General features: G+C 42.1%; 1 protein-coding gene across 1 annotated transcript in view; it reads left to right on the forward strand.

Annotated features, from left to right (window-relative positions):
• The first annotated feature begins 509 nt into the window (after nt 1–509).
• zswim5 (zinc finger, SWIM-type containing 5) overlaps nt 510–15,342 on the forward strand; it is a 76,226-nt gene continuing 61,393 nt past the window's right edge. The window contains exon 1 of the mRNA XM_042497273.1: nt 510–1,135. Coding sequence (XP_042353207.1) covers nt 532–1,135 — 604 coding nt within the window. The 5' untranslated portion in view covers nt 510–531. The remainder of the gene's footprint in view (nt 1,136–15,342) is intronic.

Consider the following 15,342-nt stretch of genomic DNA (forward strand, 5'->3'; position numbering starts at 1 on the left):
CAGGAACACTATTTTCTTTACTTTGTAATAACAATTTGATCCATGAGTCAATTTTATTTTGAAATTTAAAAAATATATTAAAACAAAAAATCACAAATCCGACTCTGAGAAATGCAATAAAGGTGATATGATTATTGATTGGTCAGAGTGATGTGAAATAAGATATGGAGGTTATACCTGAAGTAACATTACTAACATTTGTAACACATCAGTTGTACCTAGACTATACCACTTTGCTTCATGCAAAAAAGGGTTTACAAAATATAAATTGAAGCAGTATGGTGTGTGTGCAATAAACAATTATATTAAACAATTATACACTACAGAAAACGACCGTAATGAAAAGTTTAAACCTTATTTATCTTTTAAAGGGCTATTTTATCTATTCAATTTGCAAATAGTAAATCTTATTTTGAAACTTTTGATCGGAAGTCTTGTTTGAGATCCTTTACAATTGACGTGTGCGTGTGTGTGTGTGTGTGTGTGTGTGTGCGTGTGCGTGCGTGCGTGCGGGTGTGTGTGTGTGTATGTATGTATACTCGGCTTCCTGCCGCTGCTGCTCGGTGTCCGCACACCGTCCGTCTCGTCAGTGTTGATCGGTTAGCCATGGCGGAAGGACGCAGAGAACAGCCGCCCCATCCTCTTCTCTCCTTACCACCGGCCAGCAAGCGACCCTGCCTGCGCCCTGCTCCCCGAGGTCCCGGCCCGGGGCCCGGCCACGGCAGCGGCTTGTCCAGCTCCCGGTATCGTTCCCCGGAGTCTCTTCTGGACTGCGCCGCGAAGGCAGTAGCGGAAAAGTGGGCCTTCGAGAGAGTAGAGGAGCGCTTTGAACGGATCCCAGAGCCCGTCCAGCGCCGCATCGTGTACTGGTCTTTTCCCCGCAACGAGAAGGAGATATGCATGTACTCTTCGTTTCAGTGCCGAGTTGCCGGCGAGGAGGGTCCGTCGGCGGCTACCGGCGGAGCTGGGGCTGCAGGGTCCGGAGCAACAACCGCCGGCGGTGGCGGAGGATCTACCGCCGGTACGGCGGCTACCGTGGGGGCAGCCGGAGCAGTGGGAACGGGAGACGGACTGCCTTTCCGCCGGGGTATCAGGCTGCTAGAGACCGGCTGTGTGGAAAACGTTTTACAAGTCGGTAAGTGGAATATTTCACTCTGAGCGAGGTGAAGCTTTTTGGCTCAAACAGTGTGGACCGTTTCCAAGTGTGTGCTGCTGGATCTTTACTGGGGATGATTGATGGAAGTTTTCCCTGCTATCGCGGAAAGTATGCAAAGCGTCTCCTTTCCCCACATTTCCAACCACACATGGGTCTGTGTGTGTTTTTAATTTAGTAGGCTTACAAGAAACCATTTGATGTCAGAATTCGTGCTTACATCTGCCTCTGTGTGAAAAGGGAAGCGAAGACACGGTCGCTTTGCTAGCTTAGCCGACCAGCTGCTGTTAAAAAATTAAAGGGCTTCCTATTGTGGCTTCTCATTAGTCTGAAGCTCCGCCGCTGGCTACTGCGTCTGTGCCCAGTTTTGCCTTCACGTTGAAGGTATGCCTCGGTGTGTGAAGGGGTTTTCAAACAAGAGAAGCCGTGTTTTGGCAACTATCCGCACTTTTCAGCCTCTCTGGGGCACCTCGTCGACGGTCGGAACGGACCGGATCCCCGGCAGAGAGGCAGGGGGAGGCGCGGAGGAGGAGGGCTGACAGACGCGGATACAAAAGGACCCAGCGTTATAGCGTCGGGGCTTTATTTTTGTTTGAGCAAATTCCTCGTTGCAAAAGTCGTTTTTTCTCAACTCGCCATCGGTTGAGGGTGGCTTAGGCAAGGAACAAAGGCGGTTATTGGGTCTCTTATTATGATTAATCCAACGTTAATCCGAAAAAATCCCCCCACAGCTTTTTGTTTATTTGCCGCTGCTGGTCGAACCGGACAAAGAGCGCTGTCGCCACCAACGTGGAAAATACACGCTGGGGCTGTTTGTGTTGTTTTTTTTATGATTAAAGTTAACCCCTTAGTAGCTGCGTCTAACGTTTGACTGCCTTTATTAGTGCCCGCAGCCTCTCAGTCGCTTGCAACACAAAAGGCTTCCAGTTGAAATGATCGATAAGCGTCTCGCATTTCCAGCGCTGCAGAGAGGCTGTTTCCAAACAAAGGGCCATTCCGCAAAGCTCCATCTCCACTCACATTCTCATTAGCTTCATACCTCCGGCTCTGCACAGCCACAAAATGAGCTCAGACATCAGGGAAATTGATGAGATGAAACTGATAGATTGTCCAAAAAAACAGCCTTTTATGGTTACCCGGAGGATTTTTCTTAGGCCATATGGTGTGAGAGCCACTGGAGCTTGTCTGGGGTTTCATGTTGCTCCAAGGTATCTAGGGGGGACAAGCTGCAAACTGTGGCTGCTGCCTTTCTCTATGACTGCTGGATCTAATTGCATCTTATAAATGCCCATCGATTGCACCCTGTAATTAAATGAAATTTGAGACTTATGAATATGAAAGTAAGATTTGCTCTCGGTGAGATTTGTTGCCGTCTGGCTCGATAAGTTTTGCAAGTCTGTCTGAGGGAGTTGATTTATGAGTAACTGAAATCAGATTTGTTCTGAATTAATTCCGTGTGTTGCCTCCAGACCTTACATTTGCACCATATGCATGGATTGTCTTTAGTGAAGGGTGCTTGAGCAAGTTGATGACCTACTTTAAACACTTCCTGTCATCACAGTCAACCTGGTACACCCCCATAGCTGAAGCCATGTGTGTGAGTAAAGCTCGGGGCTCAGTCTGTCAATTCTGCATGCACACAAGTCCATTTAAAATAACTATAACGTTTGAACATAATGCCAAAATGTAAATTTGGGGATTAAAGAAACTGCATCCCTTTGCTTCAGTTGACATTTAACGCTCAAAACAAAGCATACACCCGTAAGCAAACACTTCCAGTCGTACCTGCCTCACCAGCGAATCGTTCTCCAATCTCCCCTCAAGGTCAGTCGTAGCAGCCAGACAGGCACATGCTTTTGTCTTTCTGTCAACAAAAAATAGCCGTGTGACATCAAGATAAGATTCGGCTTGTTCTTCACTTTGCACACCATGGGAACCAGTTACTGCGGAGGGTTTGCTGACTGACTTAGCAGGAGAACACTTGTTTTGTTTGTTCACAGCTGGATTTAGATAGGTTGGGCAACAGAGCACACTCACACACACACAATGCACTCATTACGGATTGTGTTGCACACCTGTAAATGACAGTCTCAAGATTGCTTTCACACCTGATGTCGCATAATGTAATCGCCACTTCACATAGTGGCAGTACCTGTTTTTAGGAAAGCGAGATGGACGTGCTTCATGTAGTTTGTAATAGGAACTTGCTGGGGGGGTGATTAAGAATGAGACAAGACTGCGTGCTGACACATGCATGTTGATGGTGCACAGTTTAGAGTATGGCATCTAAGCGAAGTACAGTCTGGAAAAATGTTGCATGTTAATTGTTTATTTGGACTGCAAGCTACATTTACGCACCAAATCAAATGCATTTGTTTTGCTGTATTACACCTTTATTAAGTTTCAAGTCAAGACAGAGACGTCACCTGTCATCAGTCCCATGCTGTGGTGGGTGATGCTGCTCCTGTCTGTGTTTGTGACTTGAGGCGAGCTGAAACAGCTGTTAACCACTGGCTTCCTAAAGGTTTAAAGACACCACGCACACAACGAGGAGCACTGAAAAGACAGAGAGCTCACACGCTGCGCTATCATGAGATATTACTTTTTTTTATTATTCCTCACAGCTATCACAAGCACAGCAGGAGCTCCTGTCCTTATAAACTAATTCTTGTCTTTTAGACTTGTTTTTTGTCCCGGTTTCTCAGAATCAGTGCGCCCAGAGCCAGATTGTGGAATTGCTCTTGTGTTTTTCAGGTAATTACTAATGGGATCTGGTGCAAGGGTGGGTGGGGGCGAAATCTGTGATCTGCTTTTCTACTGAGCGGAACTTGACAAATTCAGTGAGCAGGTCATGGGAAGTTTAAGACCAGACTAGGAGGGTGTGAGAAGGGGAGGATAACTGTTGCCTGCTGTTGCCACAATGAAAAAGAGTAACAGAAATCTTTTTTTTTGTAATTGTTACAGAGCTGCGTGAGTGATATCATTTCATTTTCTTTTCACAAAAAAAAAAATTATATCTTATTTCTTGGAAAAATGTGAATATACGCTAGACATGGTGTCCAGAGTTCGAGTTAGTGGAATGAAAATGTTTTTTAGTGCTGTCCACATGGACAAACAAATAGCACAGGCACACAAGACTTACAAATCCCCTTTTTACTCTTAATTTAAAGTGCAAAAAAAGTGTCAGCATGGGATGAACTATTACTTTGTAAAACCTCAGGGAGCTATTTTCATTCATTCATTTTTTACCCTAAATTTTAACTTGACTTAAAAATAAAGTTGCTTGGAACTTTCTGTACACGTTTAAAGTTTTAGGTTTGATTAAGCATTTACTAAAGGCATGTAAACATAGTTTTGTGTTGGTTCCAAATATCCGTTATCATTTCATTTAGCTACTAATAATCGATCTAAGTATTGGCCCTGAAAAAACAATATCAGTCGACCCCTAAAAGGGACAATACCATTTTTTTTCTTCTGGTCTCATTTTTCAACATTATTGTTGCAGAGTTGTGGACTTATTCCACTTGGTCATGGTGTGTATGGTTAGCGTATGGCCCCAAAAGTTTGCACATTTAACCACATCTCTAGCTAGCTGAGTAATCATGAAATAAGTCATCTCAGTACGACTTGATCGCATTTGCCATTGAACACATCTGTTTATGCGTCAACAACTAAAAAATGAGTTTGTTCCTTAGATGCCCTCCACCCCCGTACATTATGCGCAAAGGCCTTTGTCTGTCAGCTCTCTTTTAACCGTAATACTGACAGATTGAAGAGACGTGAGCTCATCAACAACTCATCGGCCCATGTGTTCATAATAATCTACTCCTCGCTCCAAGTCATAATTAGAATAATCAAAGCTAAGCGTGCTTGTATTTGTAAAACCCCCCTCGTTCGCGGCACATACACACACACATGTGCGCCCAGAAGCCCCCTTGCCAGAGCCTTATAAAGTCCTCAGAGAGCGGGAGGAAGGGATATTAGAGGGAGGGAGGGAAGGGGGGGTTCTTAAGCTTTGAGTCAAGCTTTGGGATTATTGGGTCATGCTTTGTTACCCAGCTGTAGAAAAACCCCTTGTTCACAGAAAGGGGTGGCGATGGTGGTTTGTGTGCGGGGGGGTCTTTGTGTATGTGTGTGTGCGTGTTTCTGTCTCCACAACGTTACATAAAGCTGTAATGGGTCCCTGACGCCTTTTGAAGCACCGGTGACTCTGACAAAGCGAGGCAGCAAAGTTGAACAGGATTAAACTGTATGGGAGAGTCAGTCAGTGGGCTGAAAACACTGCGGGGCTTCTTAACTCCAAACATTTCAGCTCTTCGACAGTCTAAAAGCTCCTCAAACCGGTCCTTTAATTAAGGCTGGGTATCAAACAGCAGCTGACAGAGTTTCAGGGACTTTCAAGTACAAAAAGTTTGCATATTGAATATCTGGTCAGGACCATACTTTGATGGGAAAACAATTACTTCCCAGAGGCCAAGGCCAAGGTGATGTCTCCAAGTTACTGTTTTGTCCAACCAATTGTTCAAAATCCCCAAATATTCAGTTTGCAATCATATAAAACAAGAAAAAGCAGCAACATGTCAAATGTCAAAAAGAGTGAATATTTAGTAGTGTGCTTGATATATAAATTAAATGGTTAATCAAGTACCAATGGTGTTGGCTATTAATCATTTTAGCACCATAGCTACGCCTTATGCCACATTTCCACTGGCAGATTATGGGACGGTGGGGCCCTGGGCACAGACATGCAACAAGGCCCCTGTACCTCTCCTACATAGCAGAAAGAAACACAGACTTGTGTCTTTTGTTTTAATTTTGCATCTTTTTATAGTTTTTTTTGGGGTCATTTTGTTTTTCCTCGTGTTTGTTTTGTATCTCTTGGAGGCAGTTTTTTGTCTCTTTGAGTTACTTTTCTGTCTTTGCTGGTTGTTATGTCTCTTGTATTTTGTGTCTTTGAGAACATTTTTTTTTAATTTTTGGGGTCATTTTGTGTCTCCTTATGTGTGTTTTGTATCTCCAGGAGACAATTTATGTGTCTCATTCACCTAATTTTGTTTCTATTTTGGTGACTTTGTATGTTTTTATAGTCATTCTTTTGTGTGTTTTTGAGGCCATTTTTTGTATTTTTCCTGTCTTTTTGTGTCTCCTTATGCTGTTTTGTATGCCTTGGAGGCAATTTTGTGTCGCTTTGACTTAATTTTGTGTCTTTCTTGGTAGTTTTGTGTCTCTATAGTTGTCATTTGCATCTTTTAGACCATTTTTTTTTAGTATTTTTCAAGTCATTCTATGTCTCTTCATGGTTGTTTTGTGTCTTTTTGAGTTCATTTAGCATCTTTTAATGTGTGATATTTCTTCATAGTCATTTTTGTCATTTTGTGGTCATTTTGTGTCTCTTGGCTGTTTTTAGTGTTTTTTTGTTGTCATTTTCTGTCCCCTTGTGTGTTGTTTTACCCATTTTTTTGTTATTTTTTTGTCTCTTTGCCATTTTAGGCAACTTTTTGTGGTTCTTTTGAGTCTCCTCCTGGTCAGTACACGTCAATTTAAATGACATTTTGCAGGTGAAGTCCAGGGAGGATCCCTGTCACTTTGGGCCCTTGGGCCTGTGCCCCATCCATGCACGCATTGCACATTTTAAGGAATGCTTTAGTGATTGTTAATGTAAGCAAATGAGATTGCCTGTGAAAAAAGCGACCCTGATAAGCTCTGCATTCGACTATGTAAAAGAGCAGCTATTTGCATCACATTTCCCATCACTTTGAAAGGTTTTTTGTGTGGAGTTCCTATGGGGTTCCAACTTGTTATCACTGTATTTAGTCAGTGTCAGTTCTTGTATGATTTTTCAGTTTTCAGTTTGCTGAATGTGTGCGTGGAGGGAGGTGTTGGTGGTTGGTCTTGCCAGTATTTCCTCAGATGTAATTTCCTGGCAGAATGGCCGCGGGGTTCCTTGTTGTGGAAAAGCTTGTTGGGCCTCTGGTGTAAATCCGCTCTTTGGTTGCTCAAGAGTGTTGCGATAAAAGACAGAAGGAGGCGGTGAGCTCATCCTCGCTTGCCTCATCTCCCAATCTTTCTTCCTGACTCGACTCTCAGGACCGAGTCCACTGACACCGCTCAGTTTTCATCGCTCTGTTTTCTTTTCTAATGTCTCTATCTGTTTCTCACTCAGTGAAACTATATGTAACTCCACGCCTGCGTCCTGTCTTTCATGCTCTTTTATGTTCTTCACTCGCTCTTCCCTCTCCGTTTCTTTAACTTACATCAGTAAAAGATGACTCGCACTTTAATCATATTCTCTCTGAAGGCTCACGCATAGTAAAGGGCTGTTTGTCGGCCAAGGCGAGATCTTTAAAATTTTTCTTTTCTTAACTTCTACCGTCTCCTCCACTGTTCACGCGTGAGGCTGATGCTGGTTGGGGAAGTGTTGGCGGTTTGGACAGGAGGCCGGGGGAGGCTGGAAAGAGCCAGTCATGACTGTGCTGAGTGAGAAAGAGGTCAGACAGTTGACAACACTCATGTTATCACTGGCATGTGCCTCTGCAGTGTTTCCACACTGTCGGGATGTTGGCTCATGGTCCTCTGGGTAACCATGAGTAACTTCCGTATGATGGTATAAGTGTATCATTTTTAAATGGTTTGCTCTTTGGTTTATTCCAGAAATTGAATGTATTATTTGTATAATATAAGAAAATATCGATACACTTGAGTAATGCTGTATCATATTTTGTGATACTGTATCAATTAACATGCACACTAATATTTCATTTAATCTAAACATGGCAATATTCTGAATTTGATACCGGTCATGTAAACAGCAAATACCTTTTTGGATATTCCCAGTTAGGCTTTTTTCTGATTAAAATGTGGGATATGCTGGTATCAGTCAGGTTTTAGAAGAAGTCTTTGGACATACAGTGCAATCTGAATATGTGTTGCAATTTGTTTTGTTTTTTTTACTGCTGTGTTTGCAACACACTTCCTTTTTTCTGTTAATGGTCAGCTTGGATACCTTGCACACAAACCAACTAGTCAACCATTCCCAAGGCTGTGGAAGAGATGAATGCCTATTTCATTATTAAAAAGCGTAAAATATCATCAGGTCTTTTGGATATACACAAATATTGCATCACCATCCTTTTCTAGATGGTGGTTACATAAATGAAAGAGGGGAGCTGTGTTTGCACAGTTAAACACGTCTGCCACCGGTGGAAAACTATAAATATGTCAAGTGTTTTGATGCAAAGATGCAAATTAGCATAAGTGGCTTCAGCCGTTCTGCTTTTCCATATTTTGCTGTGATAAACAACATGTTAGAGCATGTTAATCAGAGTATGTAGGGCTGTGTGTAAACAGGAATATTAGTGGAATATTAATTATCATTTGTCATGTGAACAGCTTAGTAGGGATACTGTCTTTTTCTGAATAAGGGCAGGAAAAATAAAAAAAAAAAATTTTAGCATGTAAACAGAGCCAGTGTATCGATCTTCTATAGCTGTATGACGCTTCCATTACAGTATAGCAACACTTAGCAAGCATAAATACAAAGAACCCAGGCCTATGAAACAGGCAGAGTCATAAAGGGCACATCACTAGCCCCTAACATTAGACTTAAAACAAACAAACAAAAAAATGCCATATATTGCAATATATTAGTAACATACAGTAACACCTGTATTGTGACTTGTATCGTATTGCCTGATTTCTACTAATTTACAGCCCTGATATGTTCATACACTCATAGTAGTTTGATATAGTGTCCTTTTCCATATCATTATTTTTATTCAAACGGTTTGTCTTATTCAGATTTATTTGCTGTCTTAAACCTTTGGCCCTTTGCTTCAAGTCACATTTTATTTACACAAATTTCCTAATTTTACTTTTGTATGTTTTCTGTCTCGTTTATGTATATCGGTGCTTGCGTACTGCGTTTTTTGTCGTAATGCCCTTTTCAACTTTGTTTAGAAAAGTGCTTTATATTATTTAAAATGCTTGTCATTACTTTCATCTAAAGAAATGGTACATTTGCAACTTGTAAGTGCTTTAACCTTCGCTGCACTGGTAATTGTAGCTGAATGCTTGAACATTAATTTGCAAAAGCACTTTTTTCCACTCCTTAAGTGCATTTCTTCTTGTATATCTATTTATCCATGTATATTCACAACAGAGCCCATTCAGAGCCACAACTTAAGCCACTTAACACACACACACACACAAACACACACACACACGCACACACACACACTCACAGTCTGTCTTCAGCCCTTCCCCAGCCCACAACGCAGACAGACAATATTTAATCAGTGTAATTAATTCCATGCCCGCCACACTCCAAAAGAGAAAATCGGTAAAACAAATCGTCCCCGCACTCTTATTAGGTCTCGGAGAGGCTCGTGAAAGATGAGGCCATTAGGAAGATGCTCTGTTGTTGTATTCATCAAAGGAAGAGGCACCTGTGCGCACGCGTGTGCGAGAGCGCATAAGGGCTGATTATCTAAAATCATTCATCAGAGGTTGTTGTCTGAGGGCTTCCTTCTCTAGACAGCTAGGCAACCAGCTGAACGGTACGTACTATGAGACACAGAAAGCAAGGTGGAAGAGGAATAAGGAAGTGCTTATCCTCAGACTTTTATTTTGTCTTAGTCTTGTTGCTCTACACTCATCAACTAACAACTGTGTCCAGCTCTGTGATTCTTCCTCAGTTTTTGTTCAGTAATACAAAGTTCTGATTGGTTTTGAGTGTGAGATGCTCAGGCTGTTCACACACGATCTGTCATTGATGCAGCATGTCAGAACAGCAGAAAATGAACTGAATTTTGAAGCAGTTTGTTAGAGGTTGAAAATGCATCATTTTTGGGCAACTGCACTTAAGGCTGCAACAAAAAACAGCAAAATATATTCTTAATGTAACCTTGAATCCTCATTAGTTTTTTAAAAAAAACAATCTTCATTTAAAATGATTGAAAATGAATAAACTTTTCTTGTTAAAGGGCTCAGCATGGTCTGTTGGGCATCTCCTCTTTGACTGTGTGCAAAATAAAACATCTCATGAGAAAACACAAGGAAAGGCTTTATGAACTGGCTATAGATATTGGATCATCTATCAGAGCTGTGTTACCTAAACCAGTACATTGCACTATAGAATTAATGAAAAACTAGCTGGATTATTACTGTAAAGCCAAAGAAGCTCTAAAATGGAAGTATTATTCTCACAGCACTCCCTGCTGTAAAATGAATCATAGCTCCTTTCTTGCTGTATCCTCTAGTATTTTCCAGCATCGTTCCCATTTTCTCCTCGTGAGTATTTTATGTGCTTTCTGTTTAAACCTGGCCTCAGGTGTTTCAGCCACATTTTTGCAGCGATTTCCAGCCATGCCATTTCCACTCCGGACTTGTTTGCAGCAGCAAGCAAAAAAAAAAAAAGGCATTCTTTGCTGTTGGTACTATTTGCTCAGCCCCCATCTCTCAAAAGCGGCTCCTTTTCTTAAACTTGTCAGCACAGCATGTGTGGATGGAGGTTGTGTGTACCTGCACATGTGATGAAATTAAAAAAAAAAAAACAGAGAGCAAACATGTTTTACTACCCCTGTCCTGTTTTCATACCTGTGTGTTGCTCTGTGTGTTTTCCACCACCTTTAGTGCTTTTACCTTGGGTGGTGGGTGTGCAATTATCAGCCAGGATCAATGGCCTTGTCCTTTTAGCTTTTGAAGCCTGCTGTATTCAGTTATTGCGCTGTTCCACACCTGTCTTTTATTGGCTTTCTGTGTGTGTACAAGTGTGTGTTTACCATGCTTGGTGCACACATTTGGCCTCTGTCCACGTCTCAGAGAGAGAGAGAGAGGCTGGACTTGAAAGAGAAGGCTCGCAGACCGGACCATTATGTACTCGTTTGGTTGTAATTGCCTAACAAATGTTGGGGAGAAAGTAAAGAAATGGACATGGAGGGGAAGGGGAGGTGGGGGTGGTATTCGAAATGCAAAACAGACTCAAATCAAATTCTGTCTTGTGATCAGGCTGTATGCACCAGAATTTTATCACCGGGGGGAAATACGATATTCTCTATAATACTTTGTCAGGTAATATAAACTCATAACTCATCCCACGTGAGATTAAGTGACGCATTTCCATAGAAATAACAGCAATGCCTGTGGCACAACAGGAGGGGAAATCCAGGATGACTTAAGTGGGGGAGGAAAGCAGTGACAGGTAGCATTGTTGGAAAAAAAACCCAAAAGCTAAATCTCTTGGGGGTAGACCTATTTGTAGAGGATGTGATATTTTTGCGGTGACTTTTTATATTTGGACCCTTGGGTTGAAAGACAAAGAAGTTTTCTTGCACTTGAAGGAGTTCAGGCCTAGTCCTGCCAAAAGAGGTTTTTTTTTTTTACTCAAACTAAAACTTAAAACCTGTTTTCATTTTATTGACCCCAAACCTCTTTTCCTTCCTCCTTGTTTAAGTAGTTGAGGGGAAAAAGCAGCAGTACTCTTCATCTGTGTGGTACTATTGATTACTTGATGGTTGGATAGAACTCATTCAAGCAGAACTCCCGTTCAAGGTGTGTGTCTAGATGTGTGTATGTCTTAAATTCCCTTTTTTAATTAGCTGCAGGCAATTTCAGAGTAGCCCGGAAAAGTTTAAAGGGATAGTTTTAAGTTTTTTGGAATGAGGTCATATGACCAAGTGCAGTGTTTCCCACAGAATTAGATATATATGTGGAGGTATCTGACGGGTGTATATGTGTCCTTTTTAATCATTCAGTGTCCCCTCTCTAAATTTGGATGTTTTGCGGGTCCCAGCGGCAGGCAGAGCTCTTTATAAGTTCTGTTTATTCCTCAGCAGCAGTTTGAGGAATGGATGATTGATCTGTCGATCCATTCCAGCTGATCAGTTCAGATCAGTGGATGGGAAGAGCAGCTGAAATCAAACTTGTAGACCCAGTGCAATTAATGAATAAGTTGAACTCTCACTATGTCTAGTGCTCTGCTGCTCTGCCTGAGCCCAGAGTACACTTGTTGCTCCGACACTGTGGTGCAGTGCATAACTGAATACCGTATATTTTCCAACAGTGCTCCTATTTAACGGTCCAGCCTGAAAAATATAAAATCAATACATAGTAGGAGAAGTTTTAACCATGGCAGGCCACCAAAATAAGTGAATGTATGGGAAACTCTGCAAGCATGCAGCTTCTCAGATGGAAATAAAGAGCAGCACATGGAGCCGCTATAGTAAAAACCTTTCAACTTAATTTTTTTTATTTTATTACAGAATAATCGTCCTAAATCCAGCTTTATTTTTGCTTTTTTAAAATGTTATGTTGTGTTAAAATCACGCCGACAATGTTAAGACTGTGGAGTTTGTTGACAGGCTAAAGAGAACCAGGGGCAAAAGAGTAGTATCAATCTTTTACCCCAACTTTTGGCAAGAAAGCAAATAGGCATGCTTCCAAAAACTAATCCTTAAAGAGCATGTATGGTAATGTTTTCTTTCTTTCTGCCTCACATGCTTTCTGTATTTTTTTTCTTTGTAAGCTAAAAGAGCATTCAGAGAGCAGATACAGAGGCTAAACCATTAAGTGAAAAGATCAGGGACTCTCTGAGCCAATTAGATTACGTTCAACATCACACTGCATGATCATACACTTTGGGTTTCTGGGTTTGATCTGTGTGGCAGAGCAGAAACCAGTGGAAGCAGTTTTGGGGATACTGCACTGCCTCGTGTTACAGACAAACGCAAAGCACAATGAATGGCATCAAATGGAAGGAATCTTAATGCAATGTGATTATCTTTTTTGTAAGTTCCACATCTGCAGCATTTTGAGCGCAGCACTCGCCAATTCCCATAATGCCCCGCTTTGTTTCATCCAGCCCATGAGCTGATGCTTTCCATCTTTCCTTTGAACGCACTGAATTTGGTGCTTTATTGTGTTGCCCATCTCCGTTAGCAGTGGGCAGTTGTAGATCATAGATATCAGGCACAGATCGTCATCTTTTTTCCACTCTACTTTTGAATACACACACAGTTGTGTATTGCAGCGAGTGCCTTTATCCTATGTGCCTTTCCAATCTCCGCAGCACTCAAAGCCCCTCACAACAGTGCTATTACTGCCAACAAGACAGACGAGGGCCCATAGGAGTCCATTGTGTGCAAGACATCCATTATAGCTGGATTAGAAACTATTTCCATACATTTGGTCGACTTTGATGTGAGGAAATGGGAGTCAGCAGCCATGTCTTTCTTTCCTGAGTGCAGCTCAGTATTGTCATGGCTTACAGAAAACATTTTCTGTCTGCCTTATTTAACAGTTAATAATGTAATTCATCAGCACTGACCTCTTCAAGTGATTTGATCTTTTCTGATTGCTGAGGTTTGCCTCTCCCTGGCCATCTTGTGCTTTTCTATCGCTCTCCTTCTCTCCCCAAATGTGTGGATAAGGTTTTAAAGGAAGCACTTAGAGCTAAAACTACGAATAATTATATCACTTAGAGACCAAGTCCCCTATTATGGTGATTCAGACTGTCAGTGTGCATTAGCAAATGGGCCAGGGCCTCCTGTGTGGCTGAATTATTCTGAGATGTGCGCTGTGTGAATCCGAAATGTGACCAGCTCACCACTCTGTAACCCCCCAAAGGTCCTAAAAAGTCTCCACCATTCCCATTTCCCTTTGTGCAAGGAGTCAGTCCCACTTTATCTGTCTGACTCTATAGCTGTGTTTACATCCAGCTGCAAGTTTTCAACAAACCTTTCAGATATGTCAAAAATGATGATGATAGTAACATAAAATCACATCAAACAATCAGTACTACATTAATCTAATTCCCAATGTAATTATGAAAATAAAATGGTCCTTATGGTATTAAAATGTGCCAACACTGTGCTTACTGGAGTCAGACCGATAGATAAAGGCATAATCCTTTAAACCAAACATAATCAAAAGGCATGCCAGACTACCAAAATTTAGTCTAAATATTGCAGTCTGCTAACTTGTACCAGTTTTTAATAAGCTGAAAAACAACAAACAACAGCAACTCAGGGAAGCAGAAGAAGCTGTAAACTATCGCCATACTTGAAAAAAAAAGTGTTACGTCTAACATGTAAGCAAGTACTTGCTTACTTTAATATTTATTAAAACTATAGCAGACAGGTAGCAGAACAAGCATTAATTTGAAAAGTCCAATATGCACTCTTCTTCTCATTCTGTTTTGGTCTCCACCTGTTCCTTTAGCTGCTAAATGCCGTAGCTAAATCAAGTTGATGGTTTTTTCATGTTGTTGCTGACATTAAGGTACTCTAATGTTTATTTTCCCCTCCAAATGTAATGGTTAGCTAAACTGTTAGACTGTTAAACATTACGGAAATGTTTTCAACAAGCCTCGACTGCTTTGTTCCGATTTGGAGAAAGTGCTTTGAAACATGATGTATCTCTGCAGCTGTTCCCTCCCCGTGACTCACCTATCTGTTCAGTAGGAGGCTGCTGGGTCATGCTGATCTATTGATGGCCTCTTCCTCACTATACAAGCGGGGCTTCTGACTGGTTGCACAGATACATCACCGAATCAGGCTGGAGTGTGGAAGATGCCTCCTCAGCACTTGTTAATTGAACGCCGCGTTAATACAAATCACCCCATTTTACCTTCGTGCATCATTCTGCTGTATTTTCCACAGTTTTCCCCTCCTCCTTTTCTCTGCCTGTCCGCCTGCCTCGCTCTCCTCTTTATCTCCCTGCCTGCTAATAACAGCACTCTGTGTGGGTTTCTTTAGTGGAAGGCCTGCCATGGCCCATTAGGCTGCAGTCTCACCGACAAATGAACGGTGAGACTGAGTGCAGGGAGAGAGGAGGAGGAGGAGGAGGAGGAGGAGGAGGACGACAGGAGTCGAGGATGAAAAAGGGCCTGGGCAGGGTACAGGATGGGTGAGAAAAGAGGTGATGGTGTGTGAGGGGAGAGGGAAGGCGACAGAAGAGAGGGAGAAGAGGGTGTGAAGAAAGAAGGAATGGAGGAAAAAGGGGGGAGAGCAAGGGGAGGTGTGAAGCAAGGAAGGAGGGAGAGAAGGAGGAGAGCTAAAAGACAAAATGTGGAAGTACATAACCAACCTGTCACCTCTGGCTCTCCCTTCCCCCTTCACACAGACACACACACACTCACACACTGCAGTCACAAAAAAAGCCAAAGGGGAGGGAGGGACCTCATTAGGCTCTCA

This window comes from Plectropomus leopardus, chromosome 12 (assembly GCF_008729295.1).
Source record: "Plectropomus leopardus isolate mb chromosome 12, YSFRI_Pleo_2.0, whole genome shotgun sequence".
Classification (NCBI taxonomy): domain Eukaryota; kingdom Metazoa; phylum Chordata; class Actinopteri; order Perciformes; family Serranidae; genus Plectropomus; species Plectropomus leopardus.